General features: G+C 43.5%; 3 protein-coding genes across 18 annotated transcripts in view; 1 reads left to right on the top strand and 2 right to left on the bottom strand.

Moving 5' to 3' along the window:
- Galnt11 (polypeptide N-acetylgalactosaminyltransferase 11) overlaps positions 1 to 11,876 on the bottom strand; it is a 31,546-nt gene extending 19,670 nt beyond the window's left edge. For 2 of the 8 annotated variants that reach the window (XM_076565993.1, XM_076565996.1), the window contains exon 1: positions 11,724 to 11,862. The gene's annotated coding sequence lies outside the window, so the exon portion shown is untranslated. Of the gene's footprint in view, positions 1 to 24; positions 836 to 2,730; positions 3,065 to 7,701; positions 7,865 to 11,723 lie in introns of those variants that run through there. The other 6 variants (XM_076565998.1, XM_076565997.1, XM_076565995.1 and 3 more) reach the window with 6 other exon arrangements.
- The window catches only part of LOC121827954 (uncharacterized), an 85,309-nt gene continuing 74,377 nt past the window's right edge, over positions 10,682 to 21,613 (top strand). For 3 of the 7 annotated variants that reach the window (XM_076566011.1, XM_076566010.1, XM_076566009.1), the window contains exon 1: positions 10,682 to 12,133. In XM_076566011.1, the coding sequence (XP_076422126.1) occupies positions 11,494 to 11,907 (414 nt within the window). In that variant the 5' untranslated portion in view covers positions 10,682 to 11,493 and the 3' untranslated portion in view covers positions 11,908 to 12,133. Of the gene's footprint in view, positions 12,134 to 13,605; positions 14,555 to 21,613 lie in introns of those variants that run through there. The other 4 variants (XM_076566014.1, XM_076566013.1, XM_076566012.1 and 1 more) reach the window with 3 other exon arrangements.
- Galntl5 (polypeptide N-acetylgalactosaminyltransferase like 5) overlaps positions 14,308 to 21,613 on the bottom strand; it is a 48,777-nt gene continuing 41,471 nt past the window's right edge. For 2 of the 3 annotated variants that reach the window (XM_076566008.1, XM_042273239.2), the window contains one exon: positions 14,424 to 14,618. Coding sequence is in view for 1 of the 3 variants with exons in the window: in XM_006988371.4 (XP_006988433.3) it covers positions 14,418 to 14,618 (201 nt within the window). In the remaining 2 variants the exon portion in view is untranslated. Of the gene's footprint in view, positions 14,619 to 21,613 lie in introns of all 3 variants that reach the window. The other variant, XM_006988371.4, reaches the window with a different exon arrangement.

Here is a 21,613-nt window from a genome sequence, read left to right as displayed (position 1 = left end):
TGATTTCCAAACCGCCCAACCTACCCATTGTCCCCACTGTGTCAACACTCGGCAAAACAAAGCAACGAAAGAGCCGACACGTCCAGCCGCCTGTTAATGAACACTGCTTCACCTTTGCTCTGGGCTGCGCTCAGCGTGGCCACCGTCTTCAAGCTTTAACTCTGCAGGACCAGGATCAAGTGCTGCAGCACGTACCATCTCAGAACATGAAAAGTCCCTTCCACACAGTCACGAGCGGAGGCTCATAATTATAATCTCAGCACTTGGGAGGAGAAGGCAAGATGGCCATCTGAGTTCATGGCCAGCCTGTGCTACACAGTGAATTCCAAGCCTGGCCTATAAAGTGAGACCTTGGCTCAAAAACAAAAACAAACAGTGCCCTCCCCTACACCCCTGGGTAAAAAAGCTAGCCAACAAAAAACTCATAACCAACTCAAAAAAGAAAGTCCGACTTTCTAATCTAAGAGTCTACTCTATCCCACAACCCACTCTAGTTCTAACAGTATTGTCAAATAAAGGGTTTCAATAATTGTTCTGTCTCTTTATCATGTAAAAACAAAGTCAGAACAAAATATCATATCAAGTAGCAGCACATATAAACATTCCAGGTGAACTGAGGACAAGGAAACACTACCTAAGAAACCCATGTATATTGGTATCTGCACAAAGATACAACTTATAAATCACTTATTTCTACAGCCAATTAAAAATCATCCCTAAAAAACAAGACAAAGCAAATTAATTAGTAAACCTCACTTTAAACATTAAGCTTTTTGAACAACATTGTGCCCTCAGCCTAGATGGTAAACAGCTATTTTTAAATTATTTGCTAACCAACTACTAGATATTTCACAAGTCAACTTAAAAAACAAAAGTAATTAAAGGAAAACTAAAATGGTAATGCGGATAAACGAGGGTAGTGACTGCAGTGGGCACAGGGCACCAGTGAGCTGCCCTGTCAGCTGGAAGCACCTTTTACACTAAATACATACCGAAAAATGCAAGTGCAAGGAAATGCTCAGGAAGAAAGGATCCAGAGCCTTTATCAGGAAAACAAGGCACAAATTTGCAACAACATGGGAAGACAGAGTAGTGACCTTTAAGGCAAATTCTGAGTTTCAACCAAGAAATATATTTTAACTGCCTGATATCTTGGCTTAGGAGCAGGCAACTAACAAGCAAACAGCAATAAAAAACAAAAGCACAGCGTGTTCGGAGGACCATGGGATGCTGACGTCAGGCCATAAACATGCGGCTTTGATGGTCACCAACTATGTAGCAAGACTAACATTTAAAGATGGTCCTCCTCCAGCCACTCCAGCCTCCCTACCTCTACTGTGGACTCCTTAACACAGGAGGAAGCCTTCAAAGATGACATGAATGACAGCCAAGCCCTTCCCAGTCCCAGGATACAACAGCTGTGCCAGCAAAAAACTCTACCACAGGTGGACACTGCCATCTGCATCTCTTCAGCCTGATTGTCACCATCTTGGCCAAGTCTAGAACCCTCCAAAGCCAAGATTCAAAGGGGTAGGAAGAGAGCTGTTGTCAAGATCTGGGTTTACCCCAGGTGTGGCAGCACACTTTCAGTCCTAGGCTAGGAAGGGCGGGCCCGTGAATCCCTGTGTCTTGCTGTCCAGTTAGCCTAGCACACTTGGTCACGTTCTAGGCCAATGAGACACTCGAAAAACCACCTGGGAACTATTTTTCTAAGAGCTTCACAGTAAAAGTACCATAGACAATCCAGATTTCCTGGCCTCCAGAGCTATGCCGTGCATCTCTACTTTCTAGGCAACACAATACAGACTATCAATCAGAAACTCAAACCTCCATTGCTGCAGAAAGAATTCAGAAGGCTAGCACTAAGTCTGAGGACTTGAGTTTGGTCCGGAGTGCCTATATAAAAGACCAGAAACTGTGGCAAGCTTTGAGCTTCCTTCCTTCCTTCCTTCCTTTCTTCCTTCCTTCCTTCCTTCCTTCCTTCCTTCCTTCCTTCCTTCCTTCCTTCCTTCCTTCCTTCCTTCCGTCCATTTAGATTTGTTTCAGTTTATGAGTATTTTGCCTCCATGTATCTATGTGCACCACATGCATGTCTGGTATCCATGAGGGCCCAAAGAGGGCATCAGGCCCCTGGAACTGGAATAAGGGAATGGTTGTGAACTATCATGTGGATGTGAAAATCAAACCTGGGTCCTCTGTAAGGGCAACAAATGAGTGTGGCATGCTTTGTAATCCCAATGCTGAGAAGTTGAAGACAGATGGATCCCTGAGACCTGCTAGCCAGCCAGCCTAGTTGTTGAAGCCCCAGTAAGAACCTGTCTTTAAAAAAAAAACAAAACAGGAAACTGGAAGGATGGTTCAGTGGTTGAGAGCACCAGCTGTTCTTGCAGAGGACCTGGGTTCCATTCCCAGCAACCACATGGCAGCTCACAACTGTCTATAACTCTGCCTCCAGGGGATCTGACACCTTCACAAAGACATACAGGCAGGCATAACACCAATGCACAAAAAATAAAATTAAATAAATCATTTTTTAAAAAAGCGCCCCCCACTCCCACCCTACCGCCTTTCAACATCAATTAGTGCTGCCCAAATATTCTTGGATGTGTGGCCTTCCACTGGAACACAATTGACTTACAGGGGTACACTCTTAGAGAAAACTGACTCTTCCTCTCCCGGCAGCTAACAACTGGCAATGGCACCTCAGCTAGGGTAGAATCTCGTGCCCACCTCCTCTTTCCATGCTGGCTTTGGTGTGGCTTGGACTTGACAGGTCTTGTGCATGCTGTCCTAACCACTGCAAGCGCATGCGTGCAGCCGCCCTGGCGTGTCAGGAAGACACTGCTTCCTATGGTCGTCCACTCCCTTTGGCTCTTCAATTCTTCCGCCTCCCTCTTTCCACGATTCCTGGGCTCTGGGGTGGGGTGTGATATATACGTTCCCTTTAAAGCTAACCATTCTGTAGTATTTCATTCTTTGCACCTTGGCCAGTTGTTGAGTATCTGTGTTGTCACTTATTGCAAACAGAAGCTTCTCTGGCGAGGGGGTTAAGAAGTTCCTTAACCTATGGGTGTAACAGTAAGTCATTAGGAGTCAGTTTACTGTGTCTGTTGAGCAAAGTAATAGTAGTAGGTTCTCTCGAGGGCCTCCATCCCTGCCATAGGCTCTCAGCCAACAATGGGCCTCAAATCCAATCAGAAAGCAGTTGGCTACCCCACGATGTTTATGCGACTACTGCACCACAGGGCATGTCTTGCCAGTCACTCATGACTGTAACTGGAAGAGTCCACAGATGTTATGCCTGGTGCTTACTTTTCATTTCCAGGAGCACATAAAGAAGCTTCAGAACTTTTACGAAAGCTAGCCAGTAGGGATAAAGTTTCCAGGTCAGTACCAGCTGATTTTCCCATGTTCTTTGACTCAAGTATGTAATGTCTTGAGTAATAGGTTATCACTCAAGTTCAGGAAGGTAACCAGGAACAATGACAATAACCTGTAATGTTTGGAGGTCTTTGGAACCTCCAATTTCAAAAGAAGAAAAACATTTCTGACAATGGGGTTCTTATTAGCCTCTAGCAGGTTTCTAATATTGTTGCCACTAAAGGATAACTCCATTTTAGTCCTTTTTATTTATGTATACAGATGTATTTTTTGTTTGTTTGTATATTTGTCTGTATGAAACAGGGTTTTCTACATAGCCTTGCCTGTCTTGGAACTCACTATGTAGATCAGGCTGATCTCACAGAAATCCACTGCCTCTGGTGCATGCCACTATGGGTATAGATGTATTTTAGAAAATTTCTATAGTTGTGGGTTCCATATGGCTTTTTGAGTCAGGGGGAACGGTCTGTGAATTCAAATGCAATGGGCCAGTTCTTAAAAGAGCACTGGCTGGAAAATCAGGCAGCCTAGATGGCTTACAGTCCTTTTAAATGTTCAACCTTCGTAAAAACATTTCTAGGTGGTTACCAAACCTTTGAAGAAAATGGCCTTAGTGTGATGTGGCTGCCTTCAAAGAACAAGAAATAAGAAACATTCGTCACTTCCCTTTCAGAGGCTTTTAACACCCTAATTCCTAAACCAGGGCAGTTGACACTGGTTTTACCCTAGATACAGATCCACATGGGTCAGAAAGTCCACCAGTCACACTCTTAAGGACTGTGCACTGGCTTTTCCCTGTCTAGAATACTTTTCCTCGGGTGGTTTCATAGCTGCCTCCTTTACCTGTTTACTCCCATTCAGATATGGCCTTCTCAATAAGGTCCTATACCTAAAGCACCTACCTTACAGTGCAATTCAGACACTAGGTAGTAAAGCCGGTCTCTCTCCATACAGACACATGGCTTATCACTCTCAGCTCCTCTAGACTGGAAGCTGAGAAACATCACATCAAGAGCCTTTTGGTCTGTTTGATTCCTTGCAGTATTTTCTGAGTAGTGTTTGGTATACAGCAAAGATATAATAAATATTTGTTGAAATGAATGAAAGACTGTGTAAGTCTTTAATAACTATCAGTATGCTTGCCAAAATGCTAGGAATTTCTAAACATATCACTACTAACTTGTTTGGGTCAAGCAATACCATAATGATCTGTCTACATGAAGATCATGACCACCTTATTAACAACAGTAAGAAAATGATGCTGGAACAGCAGTCATATTTATTACTGGCAAAGTATAAACTCAAGGAATTTGCCCAATCTTTAATATTAAATAACAGTCCGTGGTGAAAACAGGAAAATCCTTTCCATTTTTCCAACCATGCACGGTTGCCTGCAAACATCTAGGCGTAAAATGAAAAGGTTTTCTATCCAAAGAGCCCACCCATAGGGCTTGTCCAACTCTGTCTAGAGTCCTCACAGACTACTCCCCCCATCATAGCTACATCAGCCCAACGTAAAGACAATAAATGTCCTAATTCTTAACAACTCTATTAAGTAGCTATTATTTTCCTTAGCAATGTTTTAATTGAGAACGTGTTTTAGGTGGCAAATCACTGTACATGACAGACACTTATAAAATCAGTCATTTCTATAATTAGCCATATCAGCACTTGGAAGCAACAGAGATACATTTTTCTGACAGATCAACAACCAAAAATGAAAAGGTACATAGCAATCATATACCTGCTAGTTAGACATTAATGCGACCAAACAAAAATCAAAACCTGAAATTCTAATCTCATCTATTCTGACAAATGACAAGCCCAGCCTACACATACTAGTCTTTGCTTTGTATCTTTGATATGTCTTCTACTGGCAACTACCCCTGGCATCAGCGTCCAAGGCTGAACATATTTAAAAGGAAGGCCAAAGCAAATATGTAAGGTCAATTAATGCCAAGCCAAACAACAGAGACAAACTTTTCAGTCAGAAACGTAAATGCTTACAAAAGCCCCAACAGTCACTCGTGGATGTCAGTGTTGAATGACTGACAGGCTACCCTGTGAAACACATCAGTTTGGCCTTGTTTTTCTTTCATGGGTGTGGTAGCTGCTCTCCGACAGGAGAGGAGGAGGTGGGCAAAGTACACACAGCATGGCGACTGCAGTGGAGAGAGACCACAAGCTCAAGTCAGACAGAGAGGTGTGAGGAGAGGAAGACTAGGATACAAATGTGAACAGGCTGGTGGGTAAGGGTCCTGAGTGGCTGTTACCCGAGAGAGTGCACTGAATAAAGAAGCTGGGAAACGAAACCCCAGCACCTGCAAACTGAATGGTAATTCCAGATCTCTGAAATGAAGACATCTCAATAAACAATGTATCCACAGTATAAGCAAGGTTGTTACAACGACCTCACCCAGAGACCCTCACCCTCGGAGCCATAATCAAGACCCCATAACACAGGGATCCTTCCATCTTCTCAAACCCAAATGTTGATCAGTGCCTTGTGTTAACAATTAATAACTACTTGTTTCGATACTTTTTCAAAGTATATTTCTGTTGAAAAAGCTATGGGACATTTAGATTCTGAGCAATGTGAAATCTTTGACACCAGCAGAGTGTGAGCATAGTACACGTGGGGTAACGAAAATAAATATTTACTGAGAAGGCGTTCGGGCTTCAGTTTGGATCCTTGGCGGTGTGCAGGCTGTGCTCCTACACAACTGTGATCTCAGCACCAGGGGAAGCAGAGAAAGGCAGACAGACCCCAGACCTCACTGCTGCCTAGCCTAACCAATCAGAGAGCTCCAGGGACAGTGAGATGGAGAGCAATTAAAAACGACACCAAACAGCCTCCATATGTACAGAGCGCACACACACACACAGTAAAAATACTGAAAGGGAAATTTTAAAATAAACCATTTTTACAGTTCTAACCAAATTTGGAAAGCCTGTGATGCTCAGATTGAACTATTAAGCTCAGCACCTCACCAAGCAACCCTTAAGCTGCACCTGCAACCCTAGAAGAGTAACTCCAAATGAAAATTCAATGTACTCTAACTGACCCAAGTTTTTAAAACAGATTCAAATACGCAAACCACTGTAGAAAAAAAAAAAAAATGAAGTCAAACGAGTTCCTCAGAATAAAACAAGACCCAAGCAGGAAAAATTAAAAGAACAACAACAACAAAACAAACAAACAAACAAGGAATGGTAAGCCACAAGCAGAACAACCGAGTTAGTTTCTAGCCTTTCTCATAAGGAAAGGAGAAGAAAGGTCGCTTCCTATGATGAAAGGGAGAAAAGAGAACAGGCTGGGGACAGGCGAGGGCTGAGCAGCTGGACACCATCTTCCCAGGCCAAGACCAGCTTGGCATACTGTGGAATCTCAGAAACTAGAAAATGTATCTCAATAAAATCAAGAAAGCACTGGGGTAACAATGTAAGTATATATTCCTGAATCTGCCGATTAAATTCTCATTGACCTGATGTTACATATTTCCACTAGTCTTCCACTACAATGCATAGATAGCATTGTAATATACTAAATAGCCTAACATCCTCTTCTAAAAATCACTAAGTAATTCTTTAAGAAAAGCTACCAGAAGGGTGCTGCATGCTTGATCATCTTACTACAGCACCTAAGAGGATAGAATGAACAAAAGGAACTGTCTAAAGTGACACTGAAACTTGGCCAGTGCTGCTTTATGATGTGCCCTGATGCCTGTTTTGTGTCTCTATACGGCTGTCGGCAATTGCTGTTGGCAGTTATCGGGAAATAACATTAATAAGTTCTGGTTAGTGGCATGTTGGCTACCTCTATTTGTACTTGTCTTTATTTCAAACATATTATATAAAGTATATGCAATCATTTAACAAGTGAGGCTAAAAAACAACTTTCCTAGAAAAACACTCCATGATGTAAGAAAAACCTTGGAGAGAAATAGGTAGTGTAAGGCTTTCAATGAAATGGAATGCCTTTTCTCTACTCTCAGATACAAAGGGGGTTTCTATCCCAACACGTGCAAAGAAAACAGTTTTAGACACCCTGAAAGGAAAGGGATATTTTTATCTCACTAACTTGAGAAGTCTGAGAAAACGCAAACACTGAGCAAATACTCTATGAATGGAAGTTCAAAGAGCACCACTTTGAGTCCGGACAGTCTGCATATTGGGCCCTGTACAATCTACATCCTGCAGCGTATGGTTAATGGGATGAACCTGTCTAACAATAGCAGGAGGCTTTCATTTTCTCAGTCCAAACCATTCCCATAATGCTTAATGAAGTTTAAAATGTCTCTTGACATGTTGAGACCTTACCTTCCAGCAGTTCCTAGCTGTTTTCGGTGTAAGTGTATGCTGTATACAAACTGCCAAAGAGCAAGCTTTTGTCAGCCTTTTCCACCAACGAGCCAGGCCACATCTCAACTCAGTTGTTCATGTGAACACAATGACTGGCTTACAGCTGTGCTGTGCCTACCATAACTGTGAAATTACCAGGTGATGACAACAGGAAAGTACACAGTGTTCCCTCCCCCCTTCTCAGTGCTGGAAACGGAAAGAATGCAGGAGCGCCGGCAGACGGTACCCAAGAGGAAAGGTTCAGAGCAAACTAAACTCCAGACACCCGATGCTCCCTAGCAAAGATCTGACAGTCCTTAGTGTTTATGAATCTCTTCTCCATAGAAAACAAGCAGGGCATGGTGGCAAATGTCTGTGACCCTGAGCAAGATAAAGATGAAGACAATAAAGGGACATGGAAGGGAATGGAGCCCCTCACTTTCCTCCGTTGGAAGTCTTTCATCTACTCCTAGTCAGACTTGTTGACATCATTGTGAAGTCTACATATTTTGAAACAACAGTCCTTTTTAACAGAGACATTTCAAATAGGAATATTAAACCAGGGGCTGGGGATCAGGAGTACTTGTTGCTCTTGCAGAGAAACTGGGTTCAGTTCCCAGCACCCATATGGTGGCTAACAGTCATTTATAACTCCAGTTCCAGGAGATTCCACACCCTCCTGGTCTTTGTGGGCACTGCACACATGTGGTACACCAACATATATGCAGGCAAAACACTCCTACACATAAAATAAAAATAAATCTTGAAAAAAAAAAAGAATATTAAGGGCCAAAGCTAAAGTTCAGCAGTTCAGAAGAATGCTTGCTGTTCTTCCAGAGTTTAATTCCCAGGACCCATGCCAAGCAGCTCTAAGAGGTCTCCCATCTCCCATCTTGGTAATGAAGCAGAATTTCCCGAACAGTTTTTTAAAGATTTGTTTTTATTTTTAATTATGTGTATGTGGGGTGGGCATGTACATATGAGTGCAGGAGCCTGTAGAGTCCAGAGGTGTCGGACCAGTGGCGCTTTGAAGTCCCCAACACCCCTGCTGGGCACTGAACTAGGTTTCTCTGCAAGAACACCACTTCCTCTTAACCACTGAGCCAGCTCTCCAGCCCTAACTCATCAGTGGATTGTGAGACCTCAAGGGAGTGGAAGGTGAATGGTTAATTGTAGGAAGACAGGCTGGGGCCCTGCCACTGCAAAGGAAACCTGTCAGAACTGCAGAGATGTACAATCCCAGCACATGGGAAGCTAGGCAAGAATGACAAGGGTTCAAGGCCAGCCTGGGCTTCCAGGGTGAGACCCGATTGGAACGTGGGGTGACAATGGCCAGCTAGTGTCTTGGAGCAACTCTTCTACCTATCTTAGGAAGAAAGTCCTGACAGCTGTGAACAAAACAGTTTGGGACAGAGGGAGAAAATCTTTAGAATCAAGGAATCAGTGAAAACAATCCCAAGGAGAAGCCACCTGGGCTTGACGTTGGGCTGTGAAATTGAGTGGAAAGGCAGAGCAACGGCCAACTATCGGCACCTGTCAGCATGCGGGGAAGCCCTGAGGAAGAAGAGGCAACAGCACCAAGCTGTCAAGTCTTGATGACACAGAACAAGGGTCAAGGGTGGTTTGGGTTCTAGAGATGTTACATTTAAGGGAACACTGAGAGGGAAATGAAGTCAAACTTACAGGAGACGTGGGAATTGCAGTTCAAGTTACATGGTAACTGGTGCAGAGGAGGTTTAAGTAATGAAGGTACAACAGCACCAAACACTAAACTTGGGGACACCGTGAACTTTTCGGGGAAAGAACCTATGAAAGACCTCAGAAGGGTCCCAAGGAACAACCAGAGGGTGTGCTGACAAGCAATATGAAGTACCGTGACGATTACTGAGCACCAGGCTGGAGAGATGGCTCAGTGGTTAAGAACACTGGTTGCTCTTCCAGAGGACCTGGGTTCAATTCCCAGCAACCACATAGCGGCTCACAACTGCCTGAAACCCCAGTTCCAGGGGATCCGGACTCTACAGACACTGTATGCACAAGTCTACACAGACATACATGCAGATAAAATACACATAAAATAAAAATTAATTAACTTTAAAAAAGATTACTACTGAGGGCTAATCCAGGTGAGTGTTGAGGTGGAGCCTGTCAGATTCAGCAACCTGTACAGGTAAAAAAGTCTTCAAAGCAGAGTCTTTTCAAATGTGAGCAGAGCAATCCAAACCTTATATATACATTCCAAAGAATGAAAACAGAAACACTGTATTCATCAGTTCTCCAGAGTAACGAAACTTTTAGAGTGAATCTCTGTGTGTGACACACACACACACACACACACACACACACACACACACACACACACACGAATGTAGGGGATTTATTTACAGGCTGTGGTCCAGCTAGTCCAACAATGACTGTCTATGCCAGTTGTTCAGTCCATGAGGCTGGATGTCTCAGCTGGTCTTCAGTATATTCCAGAATCCCAAAGAAGCACGCTCTAATGCCAATGAAGGAATAGACTTGCTAGTGAGGGCAAGAGCAAGCAGGAAAAGAGAGGCCTACTCCTTCTATGTCCTTTATATAGGATGCCAGCAGAAGGTATGGCCCAGATTAAAGGTAGATCTTCCCACCCCAAAATATCTGGACTAAAGGTGTGTCTTCCTTCCTCAAAGATCCAGATTAGAAGTGGGTCTCCCCACTTCAAATGATTTAATTAAGCAAAAGTCCCTCACAGGTGTGCCCAAACATTTTAGGTTTTAGTTAATTCCTGATGTAGTCTAGTTGACAACCAAGAATAGCCATCACAGAGACTCCAACAGATACACGTAAAGATGAAAGGAAAGGCAGTAGAATTCCACTTAACAATGAAGTATCCAAACCAGGTAAATTCATAGAGACAAGAGGGGCAGAGGTCCTTGCCCTATAGGTACAGTGTCTGTCTTGAGTGATATAAATATTTTGGAAATATATGGTGCTGACTGTAACACAGCATTGTGAATGTACTTGATGCCATTCAATTACACTACGAAAATTAAAATAATAATCTTCATGTTACGTATAATTTGCAAGAAAAAATAGCAATATGAAACTGTGACAAAAAAAAAAATCCTTGCAAGAAACAGCACAGAAATGTTAGAAATTTAAATAAAGTTGCAGGGCCATTGTCCAAAATGAAAAATATGCACTACTGTTCGCTGACATTTCACTTGCAGAGCTCTGTGGCACACACACACTCCGAGTAAGAAAGGGTTATTTCCTATTTTTTCTTAAAGCAGTATTTCAAATTAAAAAAAAAAAAAGTTTTTGTGTCTTTGTTTTTTGTTTTTCAAATCAGAACTACTCCCGTTATGTGAAGTAACTCTATTTTGGTGGCTGCAGAGATTGAAAAGCATCCCCAGAGTCTCATTTTTTTTTTCTGAAGATAAGCAACTAAGCAACCAAGCAAGCAACCAACCCGACCACGATGGCTCTCGTAAAGTAAAAGGACTAGACCAAACCTTCGATGAGAAGTGAAACTAGTCCATCATGAGCACCCTAACATCCATCAAAGGGAGAGATCTAACAGCAAGGGGGCGGGGCCTACTGTTTTTCATATTTATCCAAAACCCATTGGTTTTGGGTGTATGGAAACTATACGAGACAATTTCTTTAACAAGCATATTGAAAAAATATATAAAGAAGAAACAAGCAAACAAGCATCCTGTCTGTCTTCCAGCCTCACGGGTGGACGCGGTCTAAATCCCGACCCGCAAAGACCGACTAACAGCAATAATGATTAAAATCAGCGTCTTCCTGGTAAATCGCAACACCGCCTGGAAGTTACGGCCGCCGAGAACTCGGCCCCGCGCAGCGCCCATCCGTGCAGCTGAAACCGGAAGCAGCTGGGGCCGCCCGGGCCACCGAGCCTGCGACAGCAGCCGCAGCGCTTCAGGCCGCAGCCCACGCTCAGGCGCCGCCGACGGAGGCCGCGCGGGGTCAGGCGCCTCGGGCCCGCTACTCACCGCGACACCCGCTGCCCGGGATGGCGGCGCTCCGGGGCGCGGGCTGTGGCATCTTCTCTCCCGCCACAGCCCCGGGCCGAGCCGCACGAGCCGCGGCGCGCGACACGGCCCAGGACACGCTGCCTTGCGGAGCCCGGCTCCACGGCTCGCGTCACGGCACGCACGCCCCGGCCTCCGAGGATGACGTCACAGCCCGCGGCCTGGCGTCACGCCGCCCCGGCTGGGGCCCGGACCAGCGCCGAGCTGAGCTGAGCTGTCCCTGGGAGCCTTAGCGCTTCCCTCTCAGGGAGGTTCTCCGTCACTCCGCAGAGAAATGTATAGAAAGAGGAGGGGACGGCCGGCGTGTTCACGGGAAGAGTGTGAGGAAGGCACAACCCGGCTAGAGAGAATGTAGCAGCTCTAACAGAATGGTAAGGGTTTGGGTCTTTGGTCCAGTATACTGCATTGCATTGACGGATATCTAAATCTTTAATCCTATTACCTCTGAAATAAATGCTATTAGGTCAAGACCTTAATATTTTTTTTTAAACCCCTGGCTCGTGATGTCTGGTACAGGAACCGACACATGTAGGGAGGAAATTCTGCGCGCTTTATTACTAGGAAAGCAGCATCACCTGAACCTGAATCAATGACTCGTTCTAGCTAGCATTAACCCAGGATATACATTCCTTCTTCGTTCACTGGCTGCGGTGACTTGAAGTGTCGTGTGTGTCCCTCCCCCCCCCACCCCCAGTCTTATGTGTAGAGCTTGGTGCGGTTGGTGGTGCAGTCTCCAAAGGTTCTGGAAACTTTAGGGAGGCGGGAGGAAGGATGATGGGGGGGGGGGGTGCCCCTTTGAGGATCTTACCCGATCCAGTGGTCCAAGTCTCCTTTGAGCTTCCTGTCCATCACAAAGTAACTTATCTCACATACTGTCATCCTGATCTGTCCACATGCAGTGGCCAAGCAACCAGCAATGAACCCTCCGCAACCATGAAACAAATCTTTTCCCTTTAAGTTGTGGTCACAGTGGCACAAAATTAACCCATACGTGGTCCTGTCAAATATCTAAACTAGTATTGTCAGGGTTTGGGTTGCTATGTTATGCTACCTGGGTCTGTCTACAAGACTGAAGTCCTAATGTCCCTTACCTATGTCTTTCCATGGTCATTGCCCTCAGTCAAACAGTTGCTGTCCAATGCCAAAAAGGGTATCTTTGGTAGTTTCTTGTCCACACAGCGATTCATCTTAACTGGAACTAGTGGTTATTGTAGGGATGGCTCTCTCTTGCAAGGGCAGCAGAACAGAGTGCATTTGTGCACCGTCACCATGTGTGCTACTTTTCTTGTGTGACAAGGTACCTAACAAAAGCAACGTAAGGGCTTATTTTGGCACACAATCTGAGGGTACAGCCTCCATTGTGGAGGGTAAGCCAAGAGAGCAGAAGTATAAGGCAGCTTGAAACATTGCATTCTTAGGCGGCAGAGAGGGGCTGATGTGCCTCTTCTCCTTTTTTTCTTTTTTGTTTAATTCGGTCCCTGCTCCACGTGTTATGGCCACCACATTCCTTATGGGTTTTCTCTACTCAGCTAAACCTCTCAGGAAACAATCTCAAAGACATCCTCAGAGGAGGTGTATCTCCTAGGTGACTCCAAATCCTGTTAAAGTAATAATGAAGATTAACCATTTCACCTACTATCCCTAAGTGGGTGAAGCTTATATGGAACAGCAGTGAATCAACATTCTGGATGCTCAGTCCTGCTAGAAACCCCTCAGAGACTTCATGGCGGTGATGAGGAAGCTGAGATAGGTTAGGTTTGCATAGGCTACATTTGGTAATCCTGTCAGGCATCTCCCCCTTTTTTGTCCTTTCAGTGTGTTTCTTCCCTCGTTTTCTTTGTAGATTTTGTGAGTCACTCCTCCTTGACCTTCTTAAACTCACCTTCAGCAGGGTGAACCTTACAGCATTCCTCAAACCCCAAAGAAGTACTTTAGGCATGAAGGAGTCTCTGGGCATGGCAGGTAGGGAGCCAGCTGTTCTGTCCCAGCCCTGTCTACACAATTGAGAGATGCTCAGAGCTTAACAACAAGGCACGATGTAAGAAGCATCCTGACAGCTGTGGCTCACAGGACAGAGCACAGAGGGCGCAGACATGAACATACAAAGAAGCAGGAAAGAACAGTGGCTCGGGACAGAAGGCCATCAGGAACATATGGAGAACTTAGGCCAAGGTGACTTGGACATCAGACTCTTGGGAACCCAACCAAGCCAGGAAGGAGGCAGCCCCAGACTCATACACTGGCTGCAAGAAAGGAGCTTTGACCCAACTCAGCCACTGTACACCAGTCATGGCTCCCTGTGAACACTTTCCAAAGGCAATCATGTCAGCCCATCAGACCGGTGAAGGCTCCAGGAGCAGAGCAGGCTCCCGTGGACCACCACAGCCAAGTGAACTGACCAAATGATCACAACCAGTACACTCTATCTGGGTCAATCATATACCAGCAACTGAGCCGCGAGAGAGCTCACATTCCTAATGTCAAGGTCCTTATCCCCAGAACTTCAGTGGCAGATGAGCAACAAAGGAAGAATTGTCACCAGAGGTGGAGAAAGGCACTCCTGAGAGGTTGGCCATGTTGATTGTATTTATCATTGCATTTCACATAATGCCAGGGTGTCCCAGATTTGTCCTGTGGTGCCAATATGTTGAAGAATTAGGGGACTTTTTCACCCTTTATTAGTAAATGATTTTTTTCCTCTTCATCAGTGTGTACAATTGGCTCCAACTCTGGAAAGATATTATCCAAATACCACTGGAATGACTTGCAACCTAGTCGTTTCCTTAATTCAACACGCTCGCTAATGTTTCCATAGGATACGTATTTTAAATGAGGTCTTTGAAGAAAAAAATTATCCTAAATGAAAACAGAGTCATTTTATTAAACCAAAATTTTTTTTTTGGTAATCAGGTCATGATAGCAAACATCAGGACATGTTTTTATCATTGGAACTAAAAATGCCCTCTCGTGTGTAGCTGGTGTCTGTGAGATTAAAACCTTCCATCTTCTAGGAAAGCTTGGTAAAACACAGGATGTTAAAGGGGAAATAGTATTTTAAGACAAGTTTTTTTTTTTTTTTTTTTTTTTGGTTTTTCGAGACAGGGTTTCTCTGTGTAGCTTTGCGCCTTTCCTGGAACTCACTTGGTAGTCCAGGCTGGCCTCGAACTCACAGAGATCCTCCTGGCTCTGCCTCCCAAGTGCTGGGATTAAAGGCGTGCGCCACCACTGCCCGGCAAGACAAGTTTTTAAAAGGATGTGGAACAACAGGGTATTCTAAGGGGAAGGAAAGGCTCATTAATCCCATGAAGTAAACAATTCAGTGGCTTCAGGAAGTCCCTGAAAATGACCAGATACACTAGGCCTCTCCATCCTCAAGGATGTGTATTTATGTATATGTATTATGTATGTGTGTGCGTACGATATGTGTATGTACACATATATATGCAGTAAAGATTGCTGAGACTCACAAACTGAGACAAACTGAACCCCAGGAGAGGTTCGGACCACCTGAGAAGCCTGGAAGAAACAGAGGTCAACCAAGCTTCCTGGAAGAAGCAGAGAAAAGCAAACTGCTGAACTGCCTGGAAGAAGCTCTGAACACCCTGGCAAAGACACTTTCAACAGTCTGAGCTGCCTGGAGGTTATTCAGCACACTCCAGTTCTTAGCTTTCACAAGCTGTCATCCCCGATGGGATAGACTTTATATGTGTACGTCAGAATGAGGGTTTGTACACTACCTGTAGAGGCCAGACGAAGGTGTCATATCCCCTGGTGCTATAGTTACAGGCAGTTGTGAGCTGCCTGATGTGGGTGCTGGTAAATGAAATCAGGACTTCTGGAAGAACAGCAAGGGCTCTTACTACTGAGTCATTTCTCCAGGCCCGGGGGTTGAGCTTTTTGGTCCTTGAGTTATCTTTGAGTCATTTCTGCTCCTGTAAGTAACCTGTCACCCATATTCCTATAAGTAACCCCAATAAAACTCATGTGTCCACCAAATTGGACTTCTGTGATCTCTATACTTTTATCTGTCGTTGGCTCCCTATCTTGGGTGAGTAGATGGTTAGATCTCCCCTGGGATAGTGTCACGTAACACCTCTGTGCAGGGAATGAAAACATTCGACTTCAGCTCTGATACCAGTACATCACCATAGTATCCACCAAAACACCATGGTGACTAACACATTGGGATCCAGGAAAACTGGGCCCTGACTCTTAGGAGAGCCAAAGTCACAGCTTCCCATCCCAGTGGTTTCTTTCTCCTATATTCACTCAAAGACTAAGCTCCGGGGGCTGGAGAGATGGCTCAGAGGTTAAGAGCACTGGCTGCTCTTCTAGATGTCCTGAGTTCAATTCCCAGCAACCACATGGTGGCTCACAACCATCTTTAGTGAGAGCTGGTACCCTCTTCTGGCATGCAGGCACACATGCAGGCAGAACATTGTATACATAATAAATAAACAAATCTTTAAAAAAAAAAAAAAAAAAAAAAGACTAAGCTCCTTATGTCCTGGTTTCCATCAATACTCTCACAAAAGGGCTCTGCTAGCTTTGCTGTCCATCACCCCTGACTGGGAGCACGTTTCTTCACGAGGTTGGTGTGGAGAATGAGCACTTACTTACTGTGAACCAAGCCTGTCAGAAAGCAGATCAGTGTGTAGTGTTAGGTCTGCCTTGGGCCTTTCTTGCACCACAGCTGTTTAGTTTTTATTTTGTCTTGTTTTTTTTCAAGACAGGGTCTCATGTATCCTTGAACCCATTATACAGCAGAGGCTATCCTTGAACTTCTAACCCATCTCTACCTCCAGAATGCTAGGATTATAGGTGTGTACCACCATACCCAGCTTACGACATGCTGGGAGTGGAACCCATGGCTTCATAGATGCTGGGTAAGAAGTGCTCTGCCAACTGAGTTCCATCCCCAGCTTCTGGTGGTTTGTTTGTTTGTTTGTTTGTTTAATGTATTCTGAAATAAGTGTAAAGATGAGTGCCAGATTCCTTGTTCCCATGGTAAAGAGGCATTCTACAGGCCAGGCGGTGGTGGCGCATGCCTTTGATCCCAGCACTCGGAGGCAGAGGTAGGTGGATCTCTGTGAGTTTGAGGCCAGCCTGGGCTACAGAGTGAGTTCCAGGTCAGCCAGAGCTGTTACACAGAGAAACCCTATCTTAAAAGAGAGAGAGAGAGAGAGAGAGAGAGAGAGAGAGAGAGAGAGAGAGAGAGAGAGAGAGAGAGAGAGTGAGAGAGAGAGAGAGAGAGAAAGAGAAAGGAGAGAGGGGAGAGAGAGAGACAGACAGACAGACAGACAGACATTCTACATAGAGCAGGGCTCTCTGAATTCAGAACCCTTGTATTTTCATCTGTATTTCCAGTGCTGCCACATAGGGTAGCGACCGTGTTAACGGAAGAGGGGTTTGCTTATCCAAATGAGTGTGTTATGTACATGCTATGTTGGATTTTTCTTGAGGATTCTTGAGTATCATAGCTTTTGCCTCCTGCTTCCTGGGTGGATTGCTAAAGACAGGAGATGATGCCATCAGCTTGGAGGAATAAAGGCCTGGGTTACTTTGGGAAACATTTCCCTATTGCAACGCCTTGTATTGTACCACAATACTCACCAAACTTTCCAACATGTAGTTTCATACAGTCTGTTGATTTTATATGTAACTTTTCAGATATGATCTCAGCCTGCACCCAAAACTAGCCTCAAACTCATCATTTTCCTGCCTCAGCCTCCCATATACTGGCATTATGTGTGTGCACTACCATACTTAGTCACATGTGTTTTTAAATTAACATGTTGCCAGTATATTCTTTATGAAACTTAAGTCACTCAGTAATTATAGTGTTCAATTCAACTGCTTAGATCCATGACTAGAATTCACAGGTATGGGGGAGCATCAACACTGCAAAAATGAATTCAAGATCTCTCATAAAAAGTATAATTTGGGGCCAGTGAAATGGCTCACTAGGTAAAGGTACTTGCCACCCAGCCTGATGACCTGAGTTCAGTCCCCCAGGACCCATACGTTGGAAGAACAGAATTGACTCATAAGTTATCTTTAGACCTCCATATGTATACCATGGCATACATGCAGGTGTGCTCACACATATAATAAATTAATAAATTTAAAAGATGCATTTTGTTTGTTTGTTTTTCGAGACAGGGTTTCTCTGTGTAGCTTTGCGCCTTTCCTGGAACTCACTTGGTAGCCCAGGCTGGCCTCGAACTCACAGAGATCCACCTGGCTCTGCCTCCTGAGTGCTGGGATTAAAGGCGTGCGCCACCACCGCCCGGCAGAAATATATAATTTAAAGCTATCATTTTAATGTGTTAGATTAGGAGAAATACACATCTTAATTGTATCTAATGTATGGAGACCGTTTTGTATACCTGCAGTGACAATGTAGATCACTACATAGACAGTGAAGGAAATGTAGATGTTGCCCATCAGTATTTAATAATGGGTTAGCTCAGCCGGGTGGTGGTGGCCCACACCTTTAATCCCAGCACCCTGGAGGCAGAGACAGGCGGATCTCTGTGAGTTCGAAGCCAGCCTGGGCTACAGAGTGAGTTCCAAGACAGGCTCCAAAGCTACACAGAGAAACCCTGTCTCAAAAAATCCAAAAAGAAAAAAAAGGGGTTAGCTCACTCCCAGAAACTTCAGGTCTTGATATTTATTCCAGGCATATAGTTGTACAAATATACACAGAGATACGTGTGAAGATGTTCATTTCAGTGTTAAGTATGAAATAAATGAATGAATGAATGAATGAATAAATAAATAAATAAATAAATAAATAAATAAATAAATAAATAAATAAGGAAATAGAAACCAACCCTCAAGATAATCAGAGCGTTCATCACCAATGACTGTTTATCAGTACTGGTAGGCCTATTCCCCCATAATAAATAAGTAAATAAATAAATAAATAAATAAATAAGGAAGTAGAAACCAACCCTCAGGATAATCAGAATGTTTATCACCAATGACTGTTTATCAGTGGAATCAGTTGTGGTAGGCCCATTCTCCCATTCAAAGGGACTCTTCAGAAGAAAGATATTTGGGATTGCAGAGATAGCTTAGCAGTTAAGAACACTTGCTCCTCCTATAGAAGATGCAGATTCAATTCCCATCACCCACATGGGCGTTCACAACCATCTATAACTCTAGTTCCAGGTGATCTATAGCCCTCTCCTGTCCACCAGGAACATAAATGTTATACACACATACATGCAGGCACAACACCCATACTCATAAAGTAAAAATAAATCTTTTTAAAGAAGAAAGATATTGCCAGGTGGTGGCACAGGCCTTTAATCCCAGCACTCAGGAGGCAGAGGCAGGCAGATCTTTGTGAGTTCAAGGTCAGCTTGGACTACAGAATGAGTTCTGGGACAGGCTCCAAAGCTACACAAAGAAACTCTGTCTCAAAAAAAAAACCAAAAAAATAAATAAATAAATGAAGATACTTGACATGTTTTTTGATTTTGAGTGCTAATGTATAAATATGTTTTTTAAATATAGCAATAAATGTAAAGATTTAAGGATAAAACATGGTGTGGTATATTCCCGTGAATGAACTTGGGCCTTGTGGCACAAGTCTATGTTCCCAGTACTAGGGAGATTGAGATAGTAGGATCACAAGTTCAAGGCCAAACTGTACTACATAGAGAAATCCTGTCTAAAAAATAATACAGAAAAGAAAGATCTTTTAGGGGCTGGAGAGATGGCTCAGAGGTTAAGAGCACTGACTGCCCTTCCAGAGGTCCTGAGTTCAATTCCCAGCAACCACATGGTGGCTCACAGCCATCTGTAATGAGATCTGATGCCCTCTTCTGGCCTGCAGTCACATATGCTGTATACATAATAAATAAATAAATCTTAAAAAAAAAAAAAAAGATCTTTTAGTGTGCATATTTGTTAACCAGCAACCACAACAAGCAATTCAGTGATCACTTTGAGATGGAACTATAGACTATTTGTTTTATTAATTTATTTTATTTTTTAATGATTTATTTTATGTGTGCGGACTGAATGTGTATATGTGTACTATGTGCTTGTAGGAGGCTAGAGGTGCCCTCAGAGGCTAGAAGAGGATACTGATTCCCCTGGAGCTGGAGTTAGAGTGTAAGCCAACTCGCGGGTACTTAGAATTGAACCAGGTCCTTTGGAAGAGCAGCAAGTACTCAACTACTGAGCCATCTCTCCAGCCCCTTAATTTTTATTTGTATATGTGTACATGTGTCTCTGTGATCATATCCCGTGTATTCAGGTGCCTGCGAACACCAGAAAAGAGTTTTGAATCCCCCTGGAGCTGGAGTTACAAGCAGTTATATCCTACCCCATATGGGTAATGGGAATAGAACTTTGGTTTTCTATCAGAAGACAGCCATCTCTGAATTGTCTGCTGGCCCCTATAATGTTAACTTTGTACCCCTGAAGATCATATGAATTTTTAAAGTAAGCATGTTTCACCTTTAACTTTTTAAAATCTGTGCATGTTGGCACATGCTTGTAATCTCAGCACTAAGTCTGAAGAATTGTTGTGAGTTCAAGACCAGTCTATGCTCCATTGTGGGTGCCAGGCAAGCCAGGATACATAGCAATACCTGGACTCAAAGAAACTAATAATATTCACTAACATCAATATAATAAAAATGCAAAAGGACATAAAATATAAATGTTTAACTTGCTGAATTATCAACAGATCAATTCTAGTAACCTTGTCTAATCAGTGAACATGACTGGCACCCCAGAGCTCTCTTAATTATGTCCTTTTATTAATTTCTTGCACTGATTTCATTTTTAAATTTACTTTATGTATATGGATGTTTTTCCTATATTTGTGTCTGTGCACCACATATGTGCCTGATGCCTGCAGAGACAGGCCACCATGTGGGTGCTTGAACCCAAGTTCTCTGCAAGAGCAACAAGTCCTCTTAACCACTGTGGTGGTTATTCTTGGTTGTCAGCTTGACTACATCTAGAATTAACCAAAACCCAAGTAGCTGGGTTCACCTGTGAGGGATTTTTTTCTTAGCTAAATTGTTTGAAGTAGGAAGACCCACTTTTAATCCAGATCTTTTGAGTAAGAAGATGCAACTTTAATTCAGATCTTCTGAGGTGAGAAGATCCACCTTTAATCTGGGCTGCTGAAGAAGGAAATTTGAAACTTGCTCTTGCTGGCAAGTCCATTCCTTCACTGGTATTAGAGCCTATTTTTTTCAGAATTCCAGCATATATTGATTGAAGACTGGTGAGACATCCGGCCTCATAGAATGAACAACTACTGGATTCTTGGATTTCCCATTGATAGATTGTTGGACTAGCTGGACCACAGCCTGTAGGCCACTCTAATAAATTCCATATATATATATGATTATCTATACATACATACACACTATCAGTTCAGTTCCTCTAGAGAACCCTGATGAATACAACCACTGAGCCATCTCTCCAGCCTCTACTTCTTTTTTTGAGAAAGAGTCTCACTGTGTAGCCCTAGCAGGTCTAGGACTCTCTATGTAGACCAGGATGACTTGGAACTCCTAGAGATCCATCTTCCTCTGCCTCCCAAGTGCTAATCTCAAAGTAAGTGGATGTTTTGCTCAAGTTTTGCTCACTTTTACTTTAATAGGAAGAGAATACAATATGCATTCTTTATTCTCTATTATACCTTATAGATGTACCAGTGGTGGTGGCTGCATGTGTATCTATAACATATGGGTTTGCAATGCTGTGTAGAACTGTAACTACTAAATATATCACGTGTATCTATTATTCTTTTTCCCCCCCCCTTTTTTTTTTAGATTTATTTATTTATTATGTATCCAGCATGTATGACTGAAGGC

Source organism: Peromyscus maniculatus, chromosome 3, assembly GCF_049852395.1.
Source record: "Peromyscus maniculatus bairdii isolate BWxNUB_F1_BW_parent chromosome 3, HU_Pman_BW_mat_3.1, whole genome shotgun sequence".
Taxonomy (NCBI): domain Eukaryota; kingdom Metazoa; phylum Chordata; class Mammalia; order Rodentia; family Cricetidae; genus Peromyscus; species Peromyscus maniculatus.
Note: the sequence above shows the minus strand (reverse complement) of the source record. Positions and strands in the feature narration are given on the sequence as shown.